This window comes from Ischnura elegans, chromosome X (genome assembly GCF_921293095.1).
Source record: "Ischnura elegans chromosome X, ioIscEleg1.1, whole genome shotgun sequence".
NCBI classification, from domain to species: Eukaryota; Metazoa; Arthropoda; class Insecta; order Odonata; family Coenagrionidae; genus Ischnura; species Ischnura elegans.
This window is the reverse complement of record NC_060259.1, coordinates 42274178-42296521: the sequence shown is the minus strand read 5'-3', so window position 1 is coordinate 42296521 and position 22344 is coordinate 42274178. Positions and strand designations below refer to the sequence as shown.

General features: G+C 36.5%; 1 protein-coding gene across 1 annotated transcript in view; it reads right to left on the bottom strand.

Moving 5' to 3' along the window:
• Window positions 1-1657: 1657 nt before the first annotated feature.
• The window catches only part of LOC124170562, a 67489-nt gene continuing 46802 nt past the window's right edge, over window positions 1658-22344 (bottom strand). The window contains exons 16-31 of the mRNA XM_046549362.1: window positions 20494-20596; window positions 20256-20420; window positions 19992-20173; window positions 19639-19828; window positions 19391-19548; window positions 19044-19319; window positions 16092-16293; window positions 15796-16011; window positions 14641-14858; window positions 12397-12577; window positions 8727-9024; window positions 8448-8647; window positions 6776-6990; window positions 2951-3158; window positions 2417-2496; window positions 1658-2336 (exon numbers count right to left, since the gene is read on the bottom strand). Coding sequence (XP_046405318.1) covers window positions 2199-2336; window positions 2417-2496; window positions 2951-3158; window positions 6776-6990; window positions 8448-8647; window positions 8727-9024; window positions 12397-12577; window positions 14641-14858; window positions 15796-16011; window positions 16092-16293; window positions 19044-19319; window positions 19391-19548; window positions 19639-19828; window positions 19992-20173; window positions 20256-20420; window positions 20494-20596 — 3030 coding nt within the window. The 3' untranslated portion in view covers window positions 1658-2198. The remainder of the gene's footprint in view (window positions 2337-2416; window positions 2497-2950; window positions 3159-6775; window positions 6991-8447; window positions 8648-8726; window positions 9025-12396; window positions 12578-14640; window positions 14859-15795; window positions 16012-16091; window positions 16294-19043; window positions 19320-19390; window positions 19549-19638; window positions 19829-19991; window positions 20174-20255; window positions 20421-20493; window positions 20597-22344) is intronic.

The following is a 22344-nucleotide window of genomic DNA, read 5'->3' as shown; positions in this document are numbered from 1 at the left end:
TTTCTACTTTTACATTAACAGAAACCTGCTTCTCACAACTATTTCCGCGATTTTCACTGAAATTTTCACTTTTTCTCTGTGCTCATGTGGCATGTGATGCTTTCCCAATTTTTCTCTTTGAATTGTTTTATTTCCTTGTCGCAACACAGCGCATTTTTAAGTTACACATGTAAAGGTGTAATGAAAACTACCTGAAATGATGCATCATGTTATCTCAAAAGAGATTAGCTCCACAAAATCACACTATTAGAAGAATGCAATTTATTCCCAGGAAAGCTTCTAAACTGGGTTTTGCACAAATCATTTCAATGCCGCTGTTTTTGGCTCTGTAAATACTTCTGGTTCTAAGCTAAAACATGGCAGAACTAAGAGCTGAACTAACCCATCCATAATTGTTAACTGTATCAGCTAACCTGCAGAAATTTATAGCCGAGCTATAGTGGGATTCCACATAACTTCACTAAGAAATTGGAGGTCATATCTTAAAAAGGGAATTCAATTTTAGTCGGTCAATGGATATAAGCTGCTTAAGCTAAGTCTTCTGCAATTTGCAATGAAAATCAGTCCCAAACATCCCATCAAAATTGTCCTCACCTCCAAGGCTACCAATCACCAACCTCAATGATTCCCTCATTCCACTTTGACCCTGCTGAAGAAACCCTCACATCAGCAGATAAGAATAGGAGGCAATAACACCTTTATTTCCCTATCTCTCCCATTGCCTCCCCTCCTATTGGCCAATAACCGGTTCTCTGGAGTGCCATTTCCACCCCCACCTTAGCAAGAAGAATGCTTGAAAAATTGGAGGCATCCACGACCTAGGGTCACTACATCCTACACCCTCATACAAGAAAGTCACCCTCTCAATCAAGCAAGTATCACTTCAAAACTAACTCCACTCAGTCCTCCAAATCTACTTCCCCTTCTTTGATGCACTCCTACCTACCTCACCCTCATTCGAGGTTCACCCATTGTGTGTGAAGGATCGTTTTTGAAAATTTTGTACCAGTTCTAACTCTGAGTGAATGTCTTTGAAGGGGCACCTGCTTTCTTAGTGGAGTTTTGTTATTTCTTCATACAATAGCTAGTTGCATTAATGTTATTTTGTTTAATTTGGAGTTTCCCTCTCTCACTGTCATTGACAATTGGAAAGCATTTTGCTTTCAAGAAGCCATAACCATAAGAAGCTTGTGGTCAAGCACTTTAAGCCTCTGGATATGCCATGGTTAATAAATATATGACTAATTGGATTACACCACAGTAGGGTGGGGTCAGGCCCTTATCTTCAGTCAATTACGTACTTCTGAAGGAGCTATAAGAGATTGATTCATGGGAGGGTATTTAAGATGGATGCAAGGAGAAAGAAGCTGAACTCGAGCTGTGCTGAGCTCAGAGCTCAATCAGTGCCTAATACACACCAAGGCACAGTCATCTGATATTAACAGAGTAATAACTGTTTCCTTTGATGCATACCTATCTACATTTATTAGATAGACATCATTCAACTCATTCTTTACCATAATTAAGTCGCCACAAAGACGCATTACAGTTGAACTTCTGTCAACATGTAACTTTCAAAATTGTTGTGGCAGATTACTGACATTTCTGGGAGCTCAGACTTCATGGGGGCCTCAATGGACTCCTGAGTAGACAGATATTTAAGATGTTTAAAATTTTAATTCAACAGCCACAAAAATTTAATAGGTACAAACAATTTTCTATGTACAATAATACCAAACTCATGCACACCATAACACAGGGAAAGGAAAAATGGTTGTATTTAAATATATTTTACATTGCTCTATAACTTTAATACTAGAAATAAATTTCTATTAGGGTATGATGAAACAATGACAGGGAATGAAGACATTATCACTGATATTGAAGTTTTTTGGATTGTGCTATATGCTGAAGCATAAAATGATAGAAATGGTTTTCAGCTTTGGCATTCAACAGTATAAAATAATGTTATCACATTTTATCAAAAATAAATGGGAAGAAGTTACAGCACATACATGTTAATTTCAACATGATATAACATATTTGCCAACAGTAAACATAAAAACAGTTCATTCAGAAGAATAGTTAAGTCCATAACTTTTGAAAACAATTCTCTCATGCTACATAACTTAAATAACTATTTACAGGGGAAAGTAACCGAAGCAGTATGAATAATAATAATAATAATGCAGTAAAAATCAGGAACCTTGAACCACAATTCTCATTACATTAATCCCAGACAATGTTGCAGCCGCCAAGAATCTATCATTGGCTCGAGTGAATGGTTTTATGGTTTGAAGTCCCTTCATTCGTTGCTGCCAAACTGCTTTGAATCCCTGAAAAAAAAAATAACCAAATATTACTCTGATAGCCAGCCATTCCTTCAGCTCATTAGGCAGACAGCCTATCCACATACCTCAACAAAGTTGTACTTGAATAGATGAATCTTATCATCAGTGGCTGCCACTGCTATAAAACTGTCTTTGACTCCATCACCTAAGATGAAAAATTAGCATTGCATAAAGTTTTCAGGGCCAACATGTACGGGATACTTATATAGCAGTATTTTTTTTTCAATTCCTCTATAATCCAGAGGAAGATTCCAAGTGAGTTCTTTTGTCCAATGGCCCCTTAAAATAATCCATGCATGCACGTGATAAGATGAATTTAAAATGATAACTGCCTGATAAAAATGATGCCTCTTCAATCAGTTAACAATTAGTGAGTACATTATGTTAAACCCAAATTAATCACATGGCCAATGCAGTCTCATCGAAGCATTTATCACCATATGTTGTACAAGTTATTTTATACAGATAAAATGAAAGTTAAGTTAATACATAATTCCAAAATTAAAAGTGGAAAGTATTCAATCAATTTCTATCTGCCAATTTTTAACATTTCATATTCAATGAACTTTTTTACTTAATCCACTCAGCCATTTCCTTACCTCCAACATAAAAAACACCAATGCTCAGAGTACTCCCAGGGATGTACAGGTTCTGATAAAAATAAAAATTATCATACTCCTCTGAGAATTCATAAATGGCAACTGGAGCATTAAAACCATGACCAATTATGATGAAATTACGACCTCCTGCATAAATACTAGAGGCAGAATTTGTTCCAGAGGTTGGCATTGATCTCAAAAGTAAGAACTGCAAAGAAAGCAAAAAGAGCAAAGCATAGAAGCATACAGATCACCAATTGAGAAAAAATCATGCCAAACACCTTTTCCCGTTAAATTAAAAAACAAATATTTTAATTTACAATTTCACCCTAAAACTAGAGAGAAAAAGCAATTAACAACGTCAGTATAATATTATTTTTACTTTTTGAAATAAAAATTTAATCTTAAATCATGTACTTAGTTACTGACAAATTTCTTGAATGTGACATATAAACTGTTATATTAAAAATATAGCTGCCATATTTTTTGCACGAAACCAGGACATGGTAGAAAATATTTGGAAACTGAAGGGACACCCTCATAAGTAAGCCAGGACTGTCCCGGCCAAACCGGGACATATGGTCACTTTATCAACATAATTATGATTCAAAGAAGGTATCCCTAAGGTTTGTTATTAGTTTCTTAAATTATGGCTTGCTTAAATTATTTTTAGCCATAAGTCCACCACTTCTGCAAGGGTATTTATTTAAAAAGATTGTTTTGCTGTCACAAAAATTCACATTTGTAACGAGTATATGTATGCCTTCACCCAGGGCTCTTTCTAGCAGTTTGGGAAAGATTATTAATTAAATTTTCAACATATTACTAGAGGTTAATTAATTTCAATTGTGCTCATGGAACTGCTAAAGACACTAATTTTCATTCATTTCATAATTCTGACACAATTGCCATCAACATCTGTTCATTTTGTTTTCCTTTTTACATCATGCCAAGCATTCAGAATAGAAAATTTAAAAGGGAATTGGAAAAATGAGAATATGTTGGAACATGCCTTGTTGTACTGCCTGGTCCAGAAATTAGCATACTCGACGCAATACACCTGAGTAGTTTTCAACTTGACTCGAGATCAAAAAGTACTGGCCTAGCTAGTTGCCTCCCAAGGGGGAATACAAGGCAGGCAGTCGCTACAAGGTAAAAATTTGGAAGGGGGGGTCTGAAGGCCCCCCTCCATCCCCCTAGCTTCTAGCCTGACCACAATGAATTCTCTGAAATTATGCTAAAATCAGTGGCGGCTCGTGAGTCAAATGCTAGGGGGGGCGCACTCCACCGGGGGGTCATAATTTTTTAATATTTCGTGTATTTTATTAAGTTTTTACGGCAATCTAGGAATTAAATTTTGTGATGCCATACGTTCCGTTTTTTTCAACAAAAATACCTAGTTTTCCTAATAAAGCTTGATTAATAAATACTAAATGCAGTAGACTCTCGGTTATACGGATCGGCTTAGTCCGGACTCTCGATGATACTGATCAATGATCTTGAAGACTAAAAATATATTTGCTGCGATATTTTGCAAATACAAACGAAAATACGTAACTTTAGGTTTTAGCGCCTACATTCTTCGTGCGGATATGCCCGCAATACACTTATGGTGTTCGTTTTTCAATCATAATGCGTTATTTGTCAAATCTATTCAACATTTGCAATGATTTAGGTAGCAATGACACTTGTAACACCTGAGGAGGGAGGAGAGTGTCACTGACTTCCACTAGGCAACAAACACTACTAGAATGCGCGCGCTTTGCTATTGCAGATGTAAACTTTGATGGCGGTGTTCGCGTTGCTTCTTGAATACAGTATGATTTAAAATCAACAATTAAACATTTCTCACACATTTTAAACAAAATATGAAATACTCACAGGCCTTTAGTTATATTGCAAAAGTCCATCCTTCTTTCATTCTGTCCAGCAAAGTGATCAATTACACGTTCGTTGAAATCAGCGCTGGACAACAATTTCTTTCTGATTAAACACATGGCAAGGGCACTAGTCTATAAATAAACAAGGGACGACACAAAATAGGCCGACGAAAAATACGACCAAAAAGAACAAGGTGCCTGGACACAGAATTGGGACAATTTTTCCCTATATTTCCCTTAAAAAAACGAGCACTGTTGATTAATTCAAAATTGTCTTCTTGAATGTACACACAGCACTAAGAAACTTCTTAATCGGCAATTACGCACAATTAACTCCTCGAAAATGATGTCTGAACTCATTTCACTCCGTTCTTTCCGAGAGTCTTGCCGTTACTATAAGGACGACTCAAGGGAGATAGAAGTCGTGGTCCACTAATGCTGATTCAGCTGAGGGACGAATTTAAGGTCAGCAAAGGCATTCAAGCAAACAAAGGACGTCACGGACCATATCCTCGAGTCTAAGATTCATATGTGGTAAACACACGAGACGCCAACGGGTCGCATTTGGAATAACCGTGTCTTCGAAATCATTGCCATGATATAATAGAGAATAAGTTCTAGATCGTAAAAGAAGACGACTCGACTGAGCCACAGATGGGAGCTGTAAGGATTTCCGCACTGATATGAACTCTTCGAGGCCACATAAATCAGACCCAAGTGGGCATTTTCCGTCAGACAGCTACCGCTCTGCCGCTGAGGAATTAGGTGAACATGAACTAATACAACAAGGACGGCTAGAAAAATGATGAACCTACACACAAAAGGTGCATTGTACGCGGCACTTCATGACATTAATTGAATGACTCTATTTAAAGTCGCGCTTAACGATTTAAATTATATTTAATCCTTCACCCTTTCACGCACGCAACTATTTCTTAAATTATAAATCAGTGGGAATTGTTAACTGATTTTTCCTAATACTGCAGGTCTTTTGATAAATTTATCTGAAAAATAGGTACCGCATTTCTAATCATCGGGAAGATATGAATACATTGTTCAGGCCTTAACATTATAACATTAGTTTCCCCAAGGTTCTTGAAATTCGTAATCATAACAGAACTGTGGCAAATACTCGAGAATAGTTTTCCTACGTCAATACGGCCTTTAACTGGTTGGATTTTATGTGTTCCGGAATTCAAACACCCAAAAACGCAAGCATAATGAGATAATTTATTTTCTGTAGCAATACCTACCAGTAATTAAAAATTAAAATCGTATAACTACACCCAGTACAGTGACCATTCTGATTCCGTACGTCCCTTTTCTGTGGCAGCACCAAGTAGACGCCAGATTGTACGCCCGCCGGCCTGCGCAGCGATGTCAACTCACACGTCGCTCTGCGCATTCTCGGACGACGTCCCAAGACCTCCATAAGACACAACGTTAGACGCGTCATAGCACCAGCGGCCCCCACCACTACCACTCTCCATATAACTGCATGGGGATGGATTGGGACGTTCTGGCCAGCGCCCCACGGCTACAAATACGAACTTCTCGCGCTGTTTCTTTTCGTGTTTTTCCAACACTTTCGATGTATGGGACTGAAAAAACGCTTTGATTAATCAGATGTATAATTATAAATTAATGGATATTTATTTTTTTTACTTTTTCAAATATTTGGGAGGGGCGGCGTCCGAGAGTCCTTATGGGCAAACCGCCACTGGCTAAAATAACAATAACTATGGAGGTGCTGAAATTTTGGCCTCCGTTTCACCATTATTCTTGATGCATATTAGTGTGGGCCTAATAAATCCACTAGAAAAATTTAAGTTGCTTTCTTACTTTTTCCTTCCAGCATAACTAAATGACTCATACCGTGCCAGCTGAGAATACTAATTCTCAAACAACAAAACCCTCTTGAAGGCTATAGCAAAATTTTACTAACCTGTTCTCTTTCCACATCAAGCCTGTAAATATGATCATTGACATCTCTTGTCCTGAGATCTGAATCATAAGAATTTCCCACAAACAGATATATGCCAGCATCCTTTTGGATTATTTCCAAAACCATTGCTCCGTACGTGGGAATCTGTTGAATCACGCTAGCTTCAGCTATGCCATCATCCCACTTGAGAACTAAACTATTGATGCTATGTGAGGCTGTAAAAGATTATTTCCATGCCAGAAATTTAAAGAATACGAAATAAATACATTGCTTTTATCAATCAACACCATGATAATTAGTATACACTGCAACTACCTAAATAAGGCAACATATGGGAATTCAGAGAGCAACAAAAGGTAACCAAAATACACTAAATTCATGCATAAATTGTCAACTCTTAAATCTGAATACAGTTACTTATCAGTATAGTATGATATCAATTGTCTCTCCAATATAAAGGAAAATTTAAGCTCACTTGAGACAAGATGGAATATATATTCTCATTTCACTAGGTATATATGGATTCCATTACCAAACCCAGCTTTAGTATAAAAACGATATCTTTTCAACAAATCGCCTTCAGAAGATAGACATGTTAAGGTGCCAAAATTCAATACTCTTTTCCATGCCTGGCACCAGCAAAAAGCCTTAAATCTACAGACAATTTTTTTGTGCAATACAGCATTGTCATTCTGAACTAAATTTTACATTCTTAAGAAGCTATATTGTAACTTTCACCTTTATTTAGCAGATATAGATTATCCGTGTTTTCTGATTATTCGTGCCGTCCCTCCCCATCATCAGCCCGGATAATCGGGAGTGCACTGTACGTAGTATATACCGGTCATGCATACATATATTTACTGGTATTTATACGGGATTCCAACAATGCATTTTAATTCTTAGGCTTAAAGGGCAATGTATGCTCTTTCAAGCAAAATTGCAGCATAAAACTGCCAATCATTATAGACTTAAATTATTGCCTCAGGAAAATTATGGAGTAACTTAACAATACATAATCCACAAGCATCAATTTCAGCAATCCTATAATTTCAGACCATAGCTAAAGTAAGCGATGAGGCTCTATGCAGAATGGATTAGAAAAACAATTTCCATAAGAACTACGCACAGTGAAAGTCACACGGCAATAGCCTCGTTATTTGATGGTAAATAATAAAATATTGCTATAGGAAAGGTTTTTTTTAAGGTGAAGATAGCAAGATTGAGAAATTTACTCCACTTGCATCCTTAAGCACATAGAACACTTGGATGCCCCTGCGACGACGCAACCCGCATATCATATCTATACAATGAAAGCCCCCACAGCGAAGCCCCTTTTTTTTTGGGCCCCAACAAATTCGTTGTATGGAGGTTTCACTGTAAATATTATTTGCAAAACCTATTTTTCAAAACTACCACATTTACTTTGCAGTACACATACATTAGAAAAGAAATTTTGATAAAAATATAAGACCATTCAAGTCAATCATTTGGTGAAATGAGGTTTCTCAAAACCCATATTCCATTTTAGAGTCATATTTAATAATTTTCCTAACATTTGTCTACTTAAGTTGCCATCTCAAATTATTAATAATGGATTAATCTCTCACCTTCAATTAATACCCAGTTGCAATAAAGAAATGACATCAAACTCTTGGCTTTGAATACTTACACTTTTTCACATCATAGTAAATTGATACAATCACATAAAAGGTGTTATCAACCATAAAAGACTTGATATCACTGATATATCCTTCAACAAGGAATGGATCCATGCGTTGATCACTGATCAATTCTCCAGTATCATCATCCTTGATCATCCATACAATTTTGCTGTACTCATTTGTGGAATTTTTCCCAGATTGCCTACATCTGAAAAATTTGTGGTTCAATTTGAATTCAAGCCATTACACTTACATCGCTAAGAATAATTTATAAACAGTGTACTTACTCATCATCTCTGCTAATAGTATTCGTAAACAACATAGCCCCCCTCTCACCACTTTCATCCACCACCATCAAATACCTATGATTGGCATCAGAAGGCATAACAGTAAAATGTTCCTCCAACATTCTTACATTGAACTGCCTCATGCAAGGGCAGTCAACCGGCAGTCCACAACCATTTCCATCCAATATATCCATGGCTACTAATTCAGTATCTCTTGATTTTAGTATGTGAGTCAACTCAATATTTTCACTGTCTACAAGGTATTCATGATCCATGTACATGAACTCATAAGCTGTAGCTGAAAAACGTTTCAAAATTATCAATCTGAGGCAGATTTCACAGAATTTACTACAACAGCTAAATTTCCGAAATGCACATCGTTGAAAGGTGTCGGAAACTAGTAGAGAACCTAATTATAATGGCAAAATATTCTTCCATATGTAGGATATTGCATGAATAGAGATACAAAAAACTGAACAAGAATGTACAAAAATAATAAAATTTTGAATTATTTGTGGAGAGGAAGGTGGTTGACAGTTTTGATTTTAATTTTGAAAAGAGAAGAATCTTTTAGAAGTGCTGGATGCCAGCAAATTATCTACACTAACACATATTTAGACAATGTAAAGATACGATTTTCTAAATTGGCTTTTAAAACTCCCCACCTTTTTACTAGGGTTGGAATGATTCTCAGCACCTTAAATGGGGGGTCTATACACTACCTCCAATGGGTAGAATAATTCTTGAGGCTATTGAGGTGATGGGTTTATTCACAAAAACATTTTTACACTCATGTGGTTCGTTATACACTCACCACACTCGCAGCAGTCAAAAATTAAGAACAGTGAAACTCTTTATTTTGTACCCCTCTTTGACATGATGTTTCCCAATTTTACACAAATTATGAGGCCCCGGCCAATATCTCGTTTGAGCCTCGTTCCCCAGCTTAACACTTTCTTCAAATTAGGTAGCCAAAATAGGATTAAGGGCAATGCCCTGCTTTGGATAAAATCTTTTCTCTTGAACCGGCAGCAGCAAGTAAAATATTGCTACAGTAGACTCTCGTTATTGCGAAGTTCAAGGGACCAAAAAACCAGAGGATCGTAATAACGAAGTTCGTATGAACGTTTCTTTTAGGAATTGTAGAAAAAAACCGTACATATATGATAAACGTGGTTAAATTACACGGAAACATATATAAACAGGAAAATTCGTTTTAATTTGTCAACAAAAGAATGCAGCATGACGTAATCGAGGGTTGATATCTTTCTGAATACAGTAGGTTCGATAAACGAACTAGATGCGTTCAAAGACCTTGTTCCTAAGTTGATAAACCTACGGTCCAGCCGCCAAGAGTTGTCCTATGACAGCCAGAATGGTTTAGGTTGGGGCAATGTTGCCAGTTAAGAAAGGGAAACGTCTACAAAGAGCTCCGTGACGAAAGGAGCCGGAAGGAAAACGAGCGTGATGGACACAGAGGAAGAATCATTTGTTTTGGTGATTCGAAGAAAGGGCATGTTTTGGTGGATCAGGCTTATGTCGGTGCTTTGACAACGTTGTGAGTGGTGTTTGCGATGGTGTGAGGTGCGTTTGGGAGACAGCGATTGGCTGTAAACCATGCTGGCGCAGGGTTATCCGCTCCTCCTATTGTGCCGCCATCGGGCAACTCTAGCCGGCTGGACTGTATGCAAGGCATAGAGGAGTACGGTTATCCTGCAGAATGCAACACTGCATAAAAATTTTGTGCTAACTAACGATAAGGATGCCTTGATCTAGCTGTGCGTTTGACGCAGCCAGAGCCGAAAAAAATTGCTCTCCGCGGCAAGGAAGAACGTGCGAAATGCTGAACAGTTCCTAACTTCACACCGGATTCAATGATACCTTGTTCAGATTATGCCTAGAGTGCAAGTTCCTCTACACAGCTTCGCGTGGTAATGGCCAAATCAAAAGGCACTAAATTCGAAATTTGAAATTTTTGCTTGCTGGTATCTGTGAAAGTTCGTAAATCGAATGTGCGTAGGAAGAGGACTAACTGTGCATCAAATTTACGAGCTGTAATGAGTCGGTCACCGTGATTCCCCAGGAATGAAGTTTATTATATGACGTTGCATTTATGTTGAAGAAATAACCATAATTGACGCTCTTCGTCACAGTACACGAGGAGAACTTAAGCGTGGCACGATTATTACAACTTTTCATAGAAAATATCCACCTAAATGCCATTGCTTATGCGTGGGACTTTGTAACAAAGCTCATTTTGTAACCGCCGGGACCAGGACTGAGGTTTGTAATTTTGTAAAAACGAAAATTTGGTAATATCGTTACTTTTCCTATAGCTTGGATAGACCTTTTGTCGGGACCAATGATTTGCTTCCTAATAAAGTTGCTTGTATTAACGAGAGTCTACTGTACCAATCAGACACTGACTTTAACATAACTATCTAAACCACTTCAAGTTTGCCAAGGTGTCCCCCAAGGCTCAATAGTTGGACCCCTGCTATACAATTTTTATAAATGACCTCCCACGTTCAATTTCAGTTGGTAAGCTACTTCTCTACCCTGATGATACCTTCTTTAACAGTAAAAAAAAAAAAATCAGCTGAACTTGGATATTTTCCAAAACTCTCATAAATCTCTTCACCTGCAGTTCCACCACAAAAGGTACCCACCCACGTCCAGCTTCTTACTTCGTTTTAATGATAACACCCTCATCACATCTCATTCTGTCAAATTTCTAGGTCTAGTAATCAATGAAAACCTGGACTGGTCTGACCACATACAGAACATAATGAAAGAAGTCACTCTTGGAATCTTCCTTATAAGAAAACTAGCCCAAATTGTCGCTCTTGACACCCTGAAACTCCTATTTCACTCAAAATCCAATCTCACATCTCATACGGCATTTTATTATAGGGAAATGATCTTTCCCAAAAGATTTTTTTCCCTTCAGAAGCAGGCCATTATGGCAATGCTTCGCCTCCCTCTTCGTACCCATGGCAGATCTTTATTCAAGAACCATACCATCCTCACACTTCCCTCCCTTTATAAATTTAATTGTGCCTCATTTGTCAAACAAAACCCCCAAATACTCTCCTCTCACCATGATGTGTACCCTTACCACACATGAAATAGTACTGACATCCACCTATCCCAAGCCTCTACTTCCCTTTCTCTACATAGTCCTCATCATTCAGCCTCAATAATCTATAACAAATTACCATCTGATATTAAATCACTTACTTCTCTGCCAGTGTTCAAAAACCGTGTAAAGAATTTACTTCTTGAAAAAGCGAATTATTGCATTTCTGAATTCATGGTATCCAAGTGTGACTGTTGTCATACTTGAACTTGTTGTATTTGTTTTTCACGGAGTCCTGTAGTGTTTTTAATTTTATTTTCTGCTATTTAACCAATGCTGTTTGCTGTTATGTATTATTACCTTTATGTATTACTTTTGTTTTTTCCCTTTGACGATTTCTATGTTACTTGCTAACTAACAGAAATGAAGTCATTAGTATTATTATTATTATTATCATATAATAATTTAAAAAAGAGAGCCTGAATTACTAAAACCCCAACAGCATCACAAGCAAGCAGACCAAACAAGCATCAATAGCAGCTGTTACAACACCAAATGCTCATACCATACAAGCAATTCAAATGCACTTACTCTCGGATAATTCCAATCCATGTTCAACCACTCCTTGCAATTCAATGAGATGACTTTTCTCAGTTCCAATGATATTATCAAAAACAGCTGAAGACTTGTTGTATAATGCGTATAAATCAATTCCATTCACCAAATAATTCACAAACACATTGGAATTTATTACTGAGCCACCAGCAAATACCTAAAAGAATAAAAATTTAATCACATTAAGTTTGTAAAAATAGCTGTTGGAGTGATGATGGAGTGATGATGGAGTGATGATGGAGTGATGACATAACAGGAATTTTAGGTTTACAAAGAGCAGTGCTGCTTAATGCCCCACCTGATTTGCCTATGGATCAATCTCAAGAAATAAATCACAAAGCACTCTATATAGGCATTTTTTGGATGATATACCATCAGCCATGTTACCATTAAATATTAAAATAAAATATAAATAAATTAAAGTAAAACCCAACTTTGTAGCTTGAAAAATGTGATGGCAATCAAAATTCAATCTGCCATTTTTGTTTTTGATTTAAAAAAATAAGGAATATTATTTCACCACAGTGAACACTTAAAACTAAGGATGGTTTGATTCCTTTTTTTATCAGTTTCCACTCCAGATTTCAGTTTGGTTGCTGGCCTTTGTCCTTGTTTCTGGTTCTGCATCAAGTATTTCATTTTCATAGCATAATTTTGGAATAATTCTGCCATCAGGTGTACCTAATCATATTATCATACATGGAGTAGAAAATCGATAATCTGAGATTCTTGGGACCAGATATTCCAGATTAACAATATTTCTGGTGAATAGATCAGTTATTTATCTTGAGCGTGTTTATCTTTGCTAGCACAAGCATCCGTCTTATCTCTCGTTTCATTAAGAAAAAGCAGAACGTCATTACCATAAGCTAAAATCCCGAGACAATAAGGTGCTTCGTTCCAGCGTGGTATATTAACTGGGAAGTAATGAGAGAAGATTCTTAAGCCATTATGAAGGGATTTTTATGAGGGCCAGTTTTGAAATGATGTGATACAAAAACCCTAGGCCAGCCCTGTATTATTTAGAGTGACTGTCATATCTAATGGCGATATTTCTTTGTGTGTGGTCAAACACAAGCTCACGCTTTTCCTATCTCATATGGCAAGGAGGCAAAGCTCAGCTCAAATGAAAAGAAAACTAATGCCCCTCAGTTCTGACCATGGCTTCTTTAGGTGAGGATGCTATCGCAGAAGAAGTGAACAGGAGTGAATTTTTGAGTGATTCAGATAGTTCTAGTTGTTTGAATGGAGAAGAAGGATACAGTGATATAAACCAATCAAGTGAAGTAGAACTAGAGGATGATGTTACCCCAAGCAAGAGTGATTTAAAAGGTGAAAATCAGGTGTATGACTCTTGGAGGGACACCCTGCTTTTTGAAGAACCGCCGGAGTTCAAAGAAGAGAGAGGGCCTATTCATAATTTGGTGATAGTTGACGATGAATTTTCCTTCCTAAAATATATGCTAGGGGATGATGATTTTTTTTACAACATTGTCAAGAACACAAACAAATATGTAGAACATCTTCAACATTCCTCAGGAAAGGCTGACAAAGACTGAGTAGATGTTACGTGCGTTGAAATGCTGGCATACATTGGAGTGCTTTTATACATGGGAATATTCGATTTACCTGAAAGCAGGGATAACTGGCATATCCAAGATAATGACTGCTCAATTGTTCATGACTGTATGACCTTTGGAAGATACACAGAAATTTCAAAATATTTCCATATTAGTGATATAACTCAGGAAAAAAAAAACAGGGAGAGGAGGGTTTTGATGTATTGCATAAAATTAGGCCGGTTCTTGATGTAATGGAAACTTTTCATCAGAAGTATAAACCAGGTAGGGAATTATCCTGCTCTTATTTAAAAGCCCCAAGAGTTCGCAACACCCCAACTGACAGATGAAGTGCTGTACTTAAGGAGTCCTCCACAAAGCACTCAAGCAGGGATCAGGCAATCTCTGAAAAATCTCCAAAACTGCCAGGATTTGAACTTGAGCCCACAAAGTTGGAAGCCAATACTCTAGCTACTACAACAACTTGATGGCCATTCCTATCCCTACCATCCTCTGTTCCCTCTTGCCCTTCCCGCAAAGAAGTTCATTGATGCTGTCAACATATCAAGGAATTACATGAAACGTCACTTTACCTGTGTGTCTTTCAATAATGACAATCTAACGGCAACTATATCCTAACAAGAAAATGAAATATACATACCAAATTGCCATTCACTTTCACATCCTCACTTCCAATTATACCATGAATATATTCTTCAGTTAAATTGTATCCATTAATCAAGCCAATATCAGCATTTCCCTCAACAAGAACATCTTGGAGAAAGACTTTTTTCCCGCTAACTTCCTGAACTTTGTCACTGTACAATACTACAGCATTCTCAGGATATATTCCATTGATCAAAGAAGTCACAGTCTCCCCTAGAATAAGAAAATACATCATTTTAACATTTAAAATGCTAAATAGTAACATCTATACGGAAAAGGTAAAAGTTTCTGTTTGGCATGGTTGACTTATCTGCACCAAATAAATTCATATGGCTTCGGCAGTTATCTTTCATCAAAATGCTAACGTTTGTTACTCCAAATTGTAATATTTGCATTTTTGTTTACTGTAGCTAGTTTGTCCATGCAAAAAAAACTTGCACAACCATGAACATCCCACAATCATTCAATTGCAGGCAGTAAGACATCGTCTTGAGTCCTCATTCATAAATCTCATTTAGTGTCTTCCAAGGAAATGCACCGATGTAGACATTTGAGAAAAATGAACTTTGGAAGAAGATAATATAAAAACCTCTGCATCTATGGCTGTGTTCTTGATACGGGAATAAAATTTAGGGTTGTCTAGGACACGTGGTAATGTATCACAGAATAAAATACTGTCATTGATTTTCCTCAAGACATGAATCACCAAATTTCAGCTTATTTGGATCAAAATAACCCCTGGTGGAGTCCGACCATCACTGGAAATCACTCCATCTCTGCCAAACTTGAACTAACCCTGGTGTATGTGTATGAGATAGCTATGATATCCGGAATTAAATATATGAGTGGGAGATGTTTTCAAATTAAGCAATGAAAATAGGATGCAGAAGGTAGAATTAAATTCACCTCAAATTGCATAATAATAGTATCTTACATTATCCATACCATATACTTAATCATTTCCTCTTCTCCTTGCAAGGGGTTCCTTTAACTCTGAATAAACCAATAATACATGTCAAGAAGATTTAAATTACTAAGGTTACACTGTAACCACTGCTATTTTTATAAAAATTACATAATAACTAAAAAGCTAAAGGACTGCCATACTTAGGCACTATTTCATAATTGCAACGATTTAAGGACTACTTACCTTCCAATACTAATTTCCCAATAAATGCTAACCCAGAATGAACTTCTTGTAGGTCACCACAGGTTATCCTTTCACTGAGAAATTGACTCAAGTTCATGGAGTTCACAGTCATGAAACTGAGGTTCTCTGACACCCAGAAGTTTTGCACTTCAACAGGAGGCAATATTTCAGCATTTAATGATACAATATTTGATACACTTATATCACTCACTGCTCCTGCAATGAAAACATACAATTCCAATCACATCAATGTAGATGCAAAACCATGGCAACCATAGGTTATTGTGATTACATACCTCCACACTCAAGTTTCTCAGTTTCAAAGCCTTCAAGGAAAGTTTTTTTTCCTTCAACTTCATGAAAGCCAGCTTTGCGCACTAATGTTTTATTAAGTAAAGGAATGTCAAGTCCATTGATCCACTTTATGTTGGCATTATAAGAAACTTTAACTTCTGAAGCATTTACTGTTGTCATAAATATTTTCTGGCCAAACAAAACCTATAATCAGAAATTTTTTTTGATGAACAGCTTGGTTGAAGTATTTCAGCCAACAGAATGCATTACGATTAGTCTAACTGCACCTGTAATTTAACTATTACTTGCCTAATCTTAATTTTATCCTGAAAGTAATCATTACATGTCAGACTTAGATAGCTTAAGCAGTTAAGAACCTATAATTCAGAGTAAAGTTGAGAACATCACCTTAGAGCCACAGTGTATTTCTAGGTCCCTCAGAAATGTTGAAATATAGGTAAGATTTGGCTGAATGGATAGGTATGAAACAATTACTGAATGTAATAAATGCTAGTTTGATTTCAGGCAGTTAAATCTCTCACAACTTGAAACTAATTTTTTTTGCATTTTTTGCAGTTTAATGGCAAATGTCAAATTCCATCACATACCTATTAAGACAGTTTGAGGAGTTATATGTACATATTTATTACTTTCTTCAAAATACTGCACCATTGTGCTAGGGCCAAAAATGCAGAAAGAATACACTAAGTTATACACAAGAATTTTACTACTGTTTTACTACAGAGCTACAGATATGCTGCATTAATTATTAGCAAATATATGTCAAACAGTACATATTAAAATTGAAGGGTATAAAACCACAAAAAAATCTCATGCATTATCCTCTTCAGGTAATAAAAATAATAAGGACAAAGACTAATTACAACATAAGTAGAGCTATGATTATCCATTCTAGTGAAGGGAGCAGCCCAAATAAATAATCAAAATAGATAATTTTCCCATCATGATTATTTAGTAAACTACTTATCCTTGGATTTCTTTTTCTTGCTAACCTTTCATCTTTGGTGCCTATTCCTTTGAAATACCCACTTGGGTGGTAGTAAATGGTGAATAAAAGAGGGAAGGGGAATGCTTTGAGGACTGCCTAGGAAAGTGACAGAGGGATAATATGGTGAGCTGTTAATGGAATGATTAATAATTGTACACAGTAAAACCTCCACATAATGCATTCGATGGGACTGGGATAATGGTTACTTCATGTTATGGAGGTTCATCACATGGAGATGATTCGCGGGTGGCACCTTAACAGGATGACAAAAGTGTTCATAAAGATAAAGACCTGAGCCACAATACAGCATCTGCAGTGGACTTCTGTTAATACATTTTTTGAAGGGATGAGAAATTCTGAGTGCAGTGTCAAATAAACCAAGTCCATAACATATTAAGCCCCTAGTGTGACTGACTTACTCACCAATGGATATGAATTCCTCACCACTTCCAGAAGATCTGGCAAAATGAAATTTTGCAAGGAGAAAGGGTACCAAAAATATTTGGAGAAAAATTTCCAAGCCTATGAAAAGCCTTCCAAGAAATTGTGTTTCTGGACCCTTACCCTCTAAAAAATTTAAAATAATGTTAATTCTTGTACTTCCAGGGAATATCCTTGATATTCCCCCTCCAACCCCTCAATAATATTCTAAAGGCGATTATTTCAGTTTTTCCAATAGGGTGGTTTCCTATTATTTTTTTATTGCCTTAATCGAAAGATTATTACTCCTGGAGTACGTATTTCACGCTTTTAGATTTTTAAATGACGATATCTATTTTTCGCGATTAAATGAAAAGTGAAAATTTTCAAGCGCGCGAAAATGCGACGCTCAAGTATGAATGCCGGGAAATATCTCTGTACGTCATATTTCTGGTTCCCCCTCCCACCCGGTGAGGTGACCTTGAGGCGAGGCTTAGCGCAGATACGTCGCAAGCTGCCAGCGGGTAGCTGAGTACCTTGCTGAAAGGTAGCGCTTGGCTTAAAAAAGGTTTATTAATATTTTATCAAACAAAGAAAACTTTCCGACCTTAGCCAGTTTTATTAGGTGATTATTAAGACATGTTCCCCTGAGCTCTGTGCCTCATGCATGCATTGGTAACCTCAGACGATGTATAACTCCTATCCTCTCGTGTAGAAACTAGGTCCCTGTGACGTCACGTGGAGTGGAATCACATGGGCGCCAATCTGGCCTTTTTCAAATGAGGATAAAATTTGACCCTTGCCATTCGTCTGAACCGGTATTTCAAAAACCAAATAATTTGTGTATTATGAATACACTAATGGTGGGTAACGAATCGCAATCAATGCCTTTCGTTTTCTTTAATGAAGGAAACTACCCTATTGACTGCCTCTAGCACTGTCAAGTATGCATGAGATTCACCGCCAGGCATTCCATTTCACTAGCATGTCTTTAGACAACAAAATTTTTACAGTGGCTATACAAGCATCCTCAGATTATATGCATAACACTGAAATGATTACCTTCACCTTGGGGGAAAGCCAACTTTATGAGATGATGAAAAATCTAAATATTTGAAATAACAAAGTCTATTTCCACAATAATTTTAACAACTGTCATCACTATTATCATTATGTATTTGTAATGATAAATTAGCAAGTGCACAGTCTCTAAAAGGTCAAAATTTTCACCCATTTCTTGGTGGCTTAGTTGTGCCTTTCTGCTGCACTAAGACTAAAGAACAATGAATGCAGGGTAACTTTGGAATGCAATAACTTTGCCGTGGACATGCAAATTGCTGCCTAAAATTGTAAAGAGTCCTATATTTTTCAACTATCAGCCTAAACAATAGTGTGTTTTAACATAAGTCCTTCATGTACTGTCCAAACTTCATGTACTGTACTGTACTTGGCTTTGCGATGAGAGTGATTCAGATACATGTAATTCAGCACTATACTGCATAAATAGATATAAAATGAAAATTACCTGACTATCGCCTGACTTCAGAACACAATCATCTGCAATGAACTTCAGATCTATTCCATTCAAACCTCCTTTAGTAGTGATGTATTGAGCATAAGCAGGTTCAAAGAATGTGACTTCTCCACTAATTACATTGTCATGCATCCTATGAACAGCAGTTGTGAAAAGAGAGGACAAACTATTTTGGGTTGAGCTCACTTCATTCCAAGTTATCTCTCCTGTTGCATTCAAAATCTTAAAATGCACTATTTCCAGTTCACTGTTAAAAAATTCACCATCCTGCAAAGAGAGGTAACTCAGACACTGCTAAATAGGTAATTTTCTTCGTTAACTAATTAACAAGCACTTACTCTTCCAAGATTGCAGTGATTTAAAATCTGCACTTGTAAATCACAATCCAAATAGACATCTGACAATATGATATCCGCATTTATCATTTGGGGATCACTTCTGTTGACATCAAAAATATTTAATTGCTTTCCATTAATATCATTCACCTCTAAGTCACCTAAAAAACAGGAAATCATTTAATACTTAACATTAATTGGTTATCAAGTTCACCATCATAGCAAACATTTACAAATGATTTCATACTTACTTAAGGTTGCAGTATCCATTTCAAAATACCCATCTACCAATTGATATTTGCTTTTGGAAAAATGATACTTTTCAAAAGAAATCATATCAATTTCATTCAAAAAGGTGGATGTCAAGGAATTTTTAATAACAACATTTCCAGTAAATTTCTTGTAACCATTAACCTGTCCACCAGTTTTTCTGTTGAAAACCTGCAATTACATTCAATGAATATGATAATAATGTGGAAATGTTTAAAATATCTCTCAAAACGAGGAACTAAAATAGCTAAACGAGATAGCCATCAGTGATAAAAACATGTTCTTTTCCATGATTACGAGTGAACGAACAAAATCATCAGTTGATGGAACTTACATCACCAAGGTATCCATTAATATCAATGCCATTCAAAATATCAATATCCAAGGGTCCTGAGAATTCAATTTCGCCATTTATGTTGACTTCTTTAATATGGATCACAGTAGATTGTGGGTCCAAATTTTTAACAAAGGTGTTAAAATCAATTTTGTTAAGTGTCGATACTTGAATCTGTTGCCCTGAAATTCACAAAATGATAAAAAATAAATAATCAGCAACAGGTACAATTTTGATTCTTAAATAATAATAGTACAAACTCACCAGTAACTGTTGACAGCTTTACAGAATCAAGCGTGAATGATTCATCAACTTTGATTGCATGTGAAACAACTGACGAAAGATCATGGTTATTGATGATATCAATTTTTTCAACATTCTCTGCTTCAATTTGACCATGAATATGCATTTCTTTAAAACTTTTCATCCCTAAGGAGAAAAATTAGATTAGAAAAAAGAATAGCAAACAAACTAAAATTTGCTCAAGGATGAGACTACCAACCTAAACTCAAAGTCTGCTGCTTCAAAGGTACCATCTGAGTCACGTCAATGCCATCAATCCATTTGGTCTGAAGATTTTCCACAAACAAGCTACCTCTAAAATTCTGCAACAAACAATTCAATAAAAACTCTTTTAAAAAGACTAAAGAGCCTGTCTTAAAAAATACCATTCATAAAATTTAGCGGGATACAAAGAGCTATTCTAGAGTTTGTAGAATAGATACTGACAATGAGTTTGAACAAGATCTTCAAGTAAAGAATGGAAATAAAAAATAATGTACATTTGTAACTCTCAGATCAAAGAAAATATGTATTTAGTTATAGAAGTTAGAAGAGTTAACTTTCTACAGAAAAAATTCAGAATTTTGAGGTTAAGATAATTTTCAAAGTACGCAACAGTGCTATACGTACATATTTATGGAGCCACATATATGTTTTTATCATGAAATATACTAGAGATGGGTCGAATAGCAGATTTCTCAAACTCGAATATCGAATTCGAATATTAAATCATTGCTCGAATATTCGAATACCTCGAATACTAGAATTGTGCAAAGCATAATAAAAGTACGTTTTTTCTTCTATTTCCCTTGATGAATGTATAAAAAAAAGGTATACAGTGGAACCTCGAACTATCGTTTTTCAGGGGGGACGAAAAAAACGATGAATGCTGGAATGTTTGACTAGGTTGCCTATGCAGCAGGAAACTCAGGATTTTTGCGAGTAATTGTGATTTCCTTTAAAGGATTCAAACAGGAATTTAGCTGATTAATGGAATATTTTCATTTTATGCAAACTATTTGGGCATAAAGTTGATTCAACTTACATCTCTTTCAAATATCCTAAGGGGACAAACCACCTCACGAAAAAATGATTGCATGCCGCCTCGGCCTATGATGGATTTCTGTCTGATGTATACATTCTTATCTACCAAACTTCATTTCAGCGGCACGCCCATCTGATTCTCGCCTACTTCCAACTTCTTAATTTCTACAGGTAGCTCGCTTTACCCCCACTCTGTCAAGTCAAGTGCTTGCGGATAATCCGAGGCGTTTTGCAAAATACACACGCTTCTCCACCGGATTTTCTTCTTCAATTATTTTCAGTCCATCTTTGGAAGTTCTCACGAGATAAGGAGATGAATTCGAATTGTTAGCAGGGAGAAACCAAATATCCTGAGAAAATATCTCTTCGACTGTGACAATAGAGATTTATAGCATAACTAATAAATTGTAACTTGATATATGTTTTCGGAAAAAAATACCACATCAACTTCCGAGAAGCTCAGTTGCGAGGATATCGAGTTTCGCCAGAATGCTAAGTCTCCGTCGTATTTTGACACTTATTTCTTTGCGTAAAATGCTTAAATAAAGTCAGAAATACGTCGTGTTTGGTCTTATTATTTTTTAAATTATGCGCACATTACTAATATTTCAATCCAATAAAGGTGTAACATTAATTGACGAAAGTCGTTGTTAGACACCTTTTGTGCTAATAGATGACTCATGCAGCGGTCGACCTCCAGAAATGGGGAACTTCGAGGCAGGTAGGCAGAAAAAGGTCAGCGGGGGAGAAAGAAGGAAAAGTGAAACACGATTCTATTATCCTCCTGTAACTTGATATTTTCTTTCGAAGCTTTTTGATTTATGGTCTTCGTAATACGATCCCTGCGCGAGCTGGGGCCTTTTGTTTGATTTCGGAGAGAAGGAAAGCGTCGCAGGAGGGGCCAAGGGCTGATGAATGGAGGGGGTAGTGGATTATGGGAATTGTGCTACATAGTTACTATCCCACGGCATTGAAGTTCTCCTGGTGGGGGGAATCAGGGATTTTTGGATTTTTTCACCCGATCATT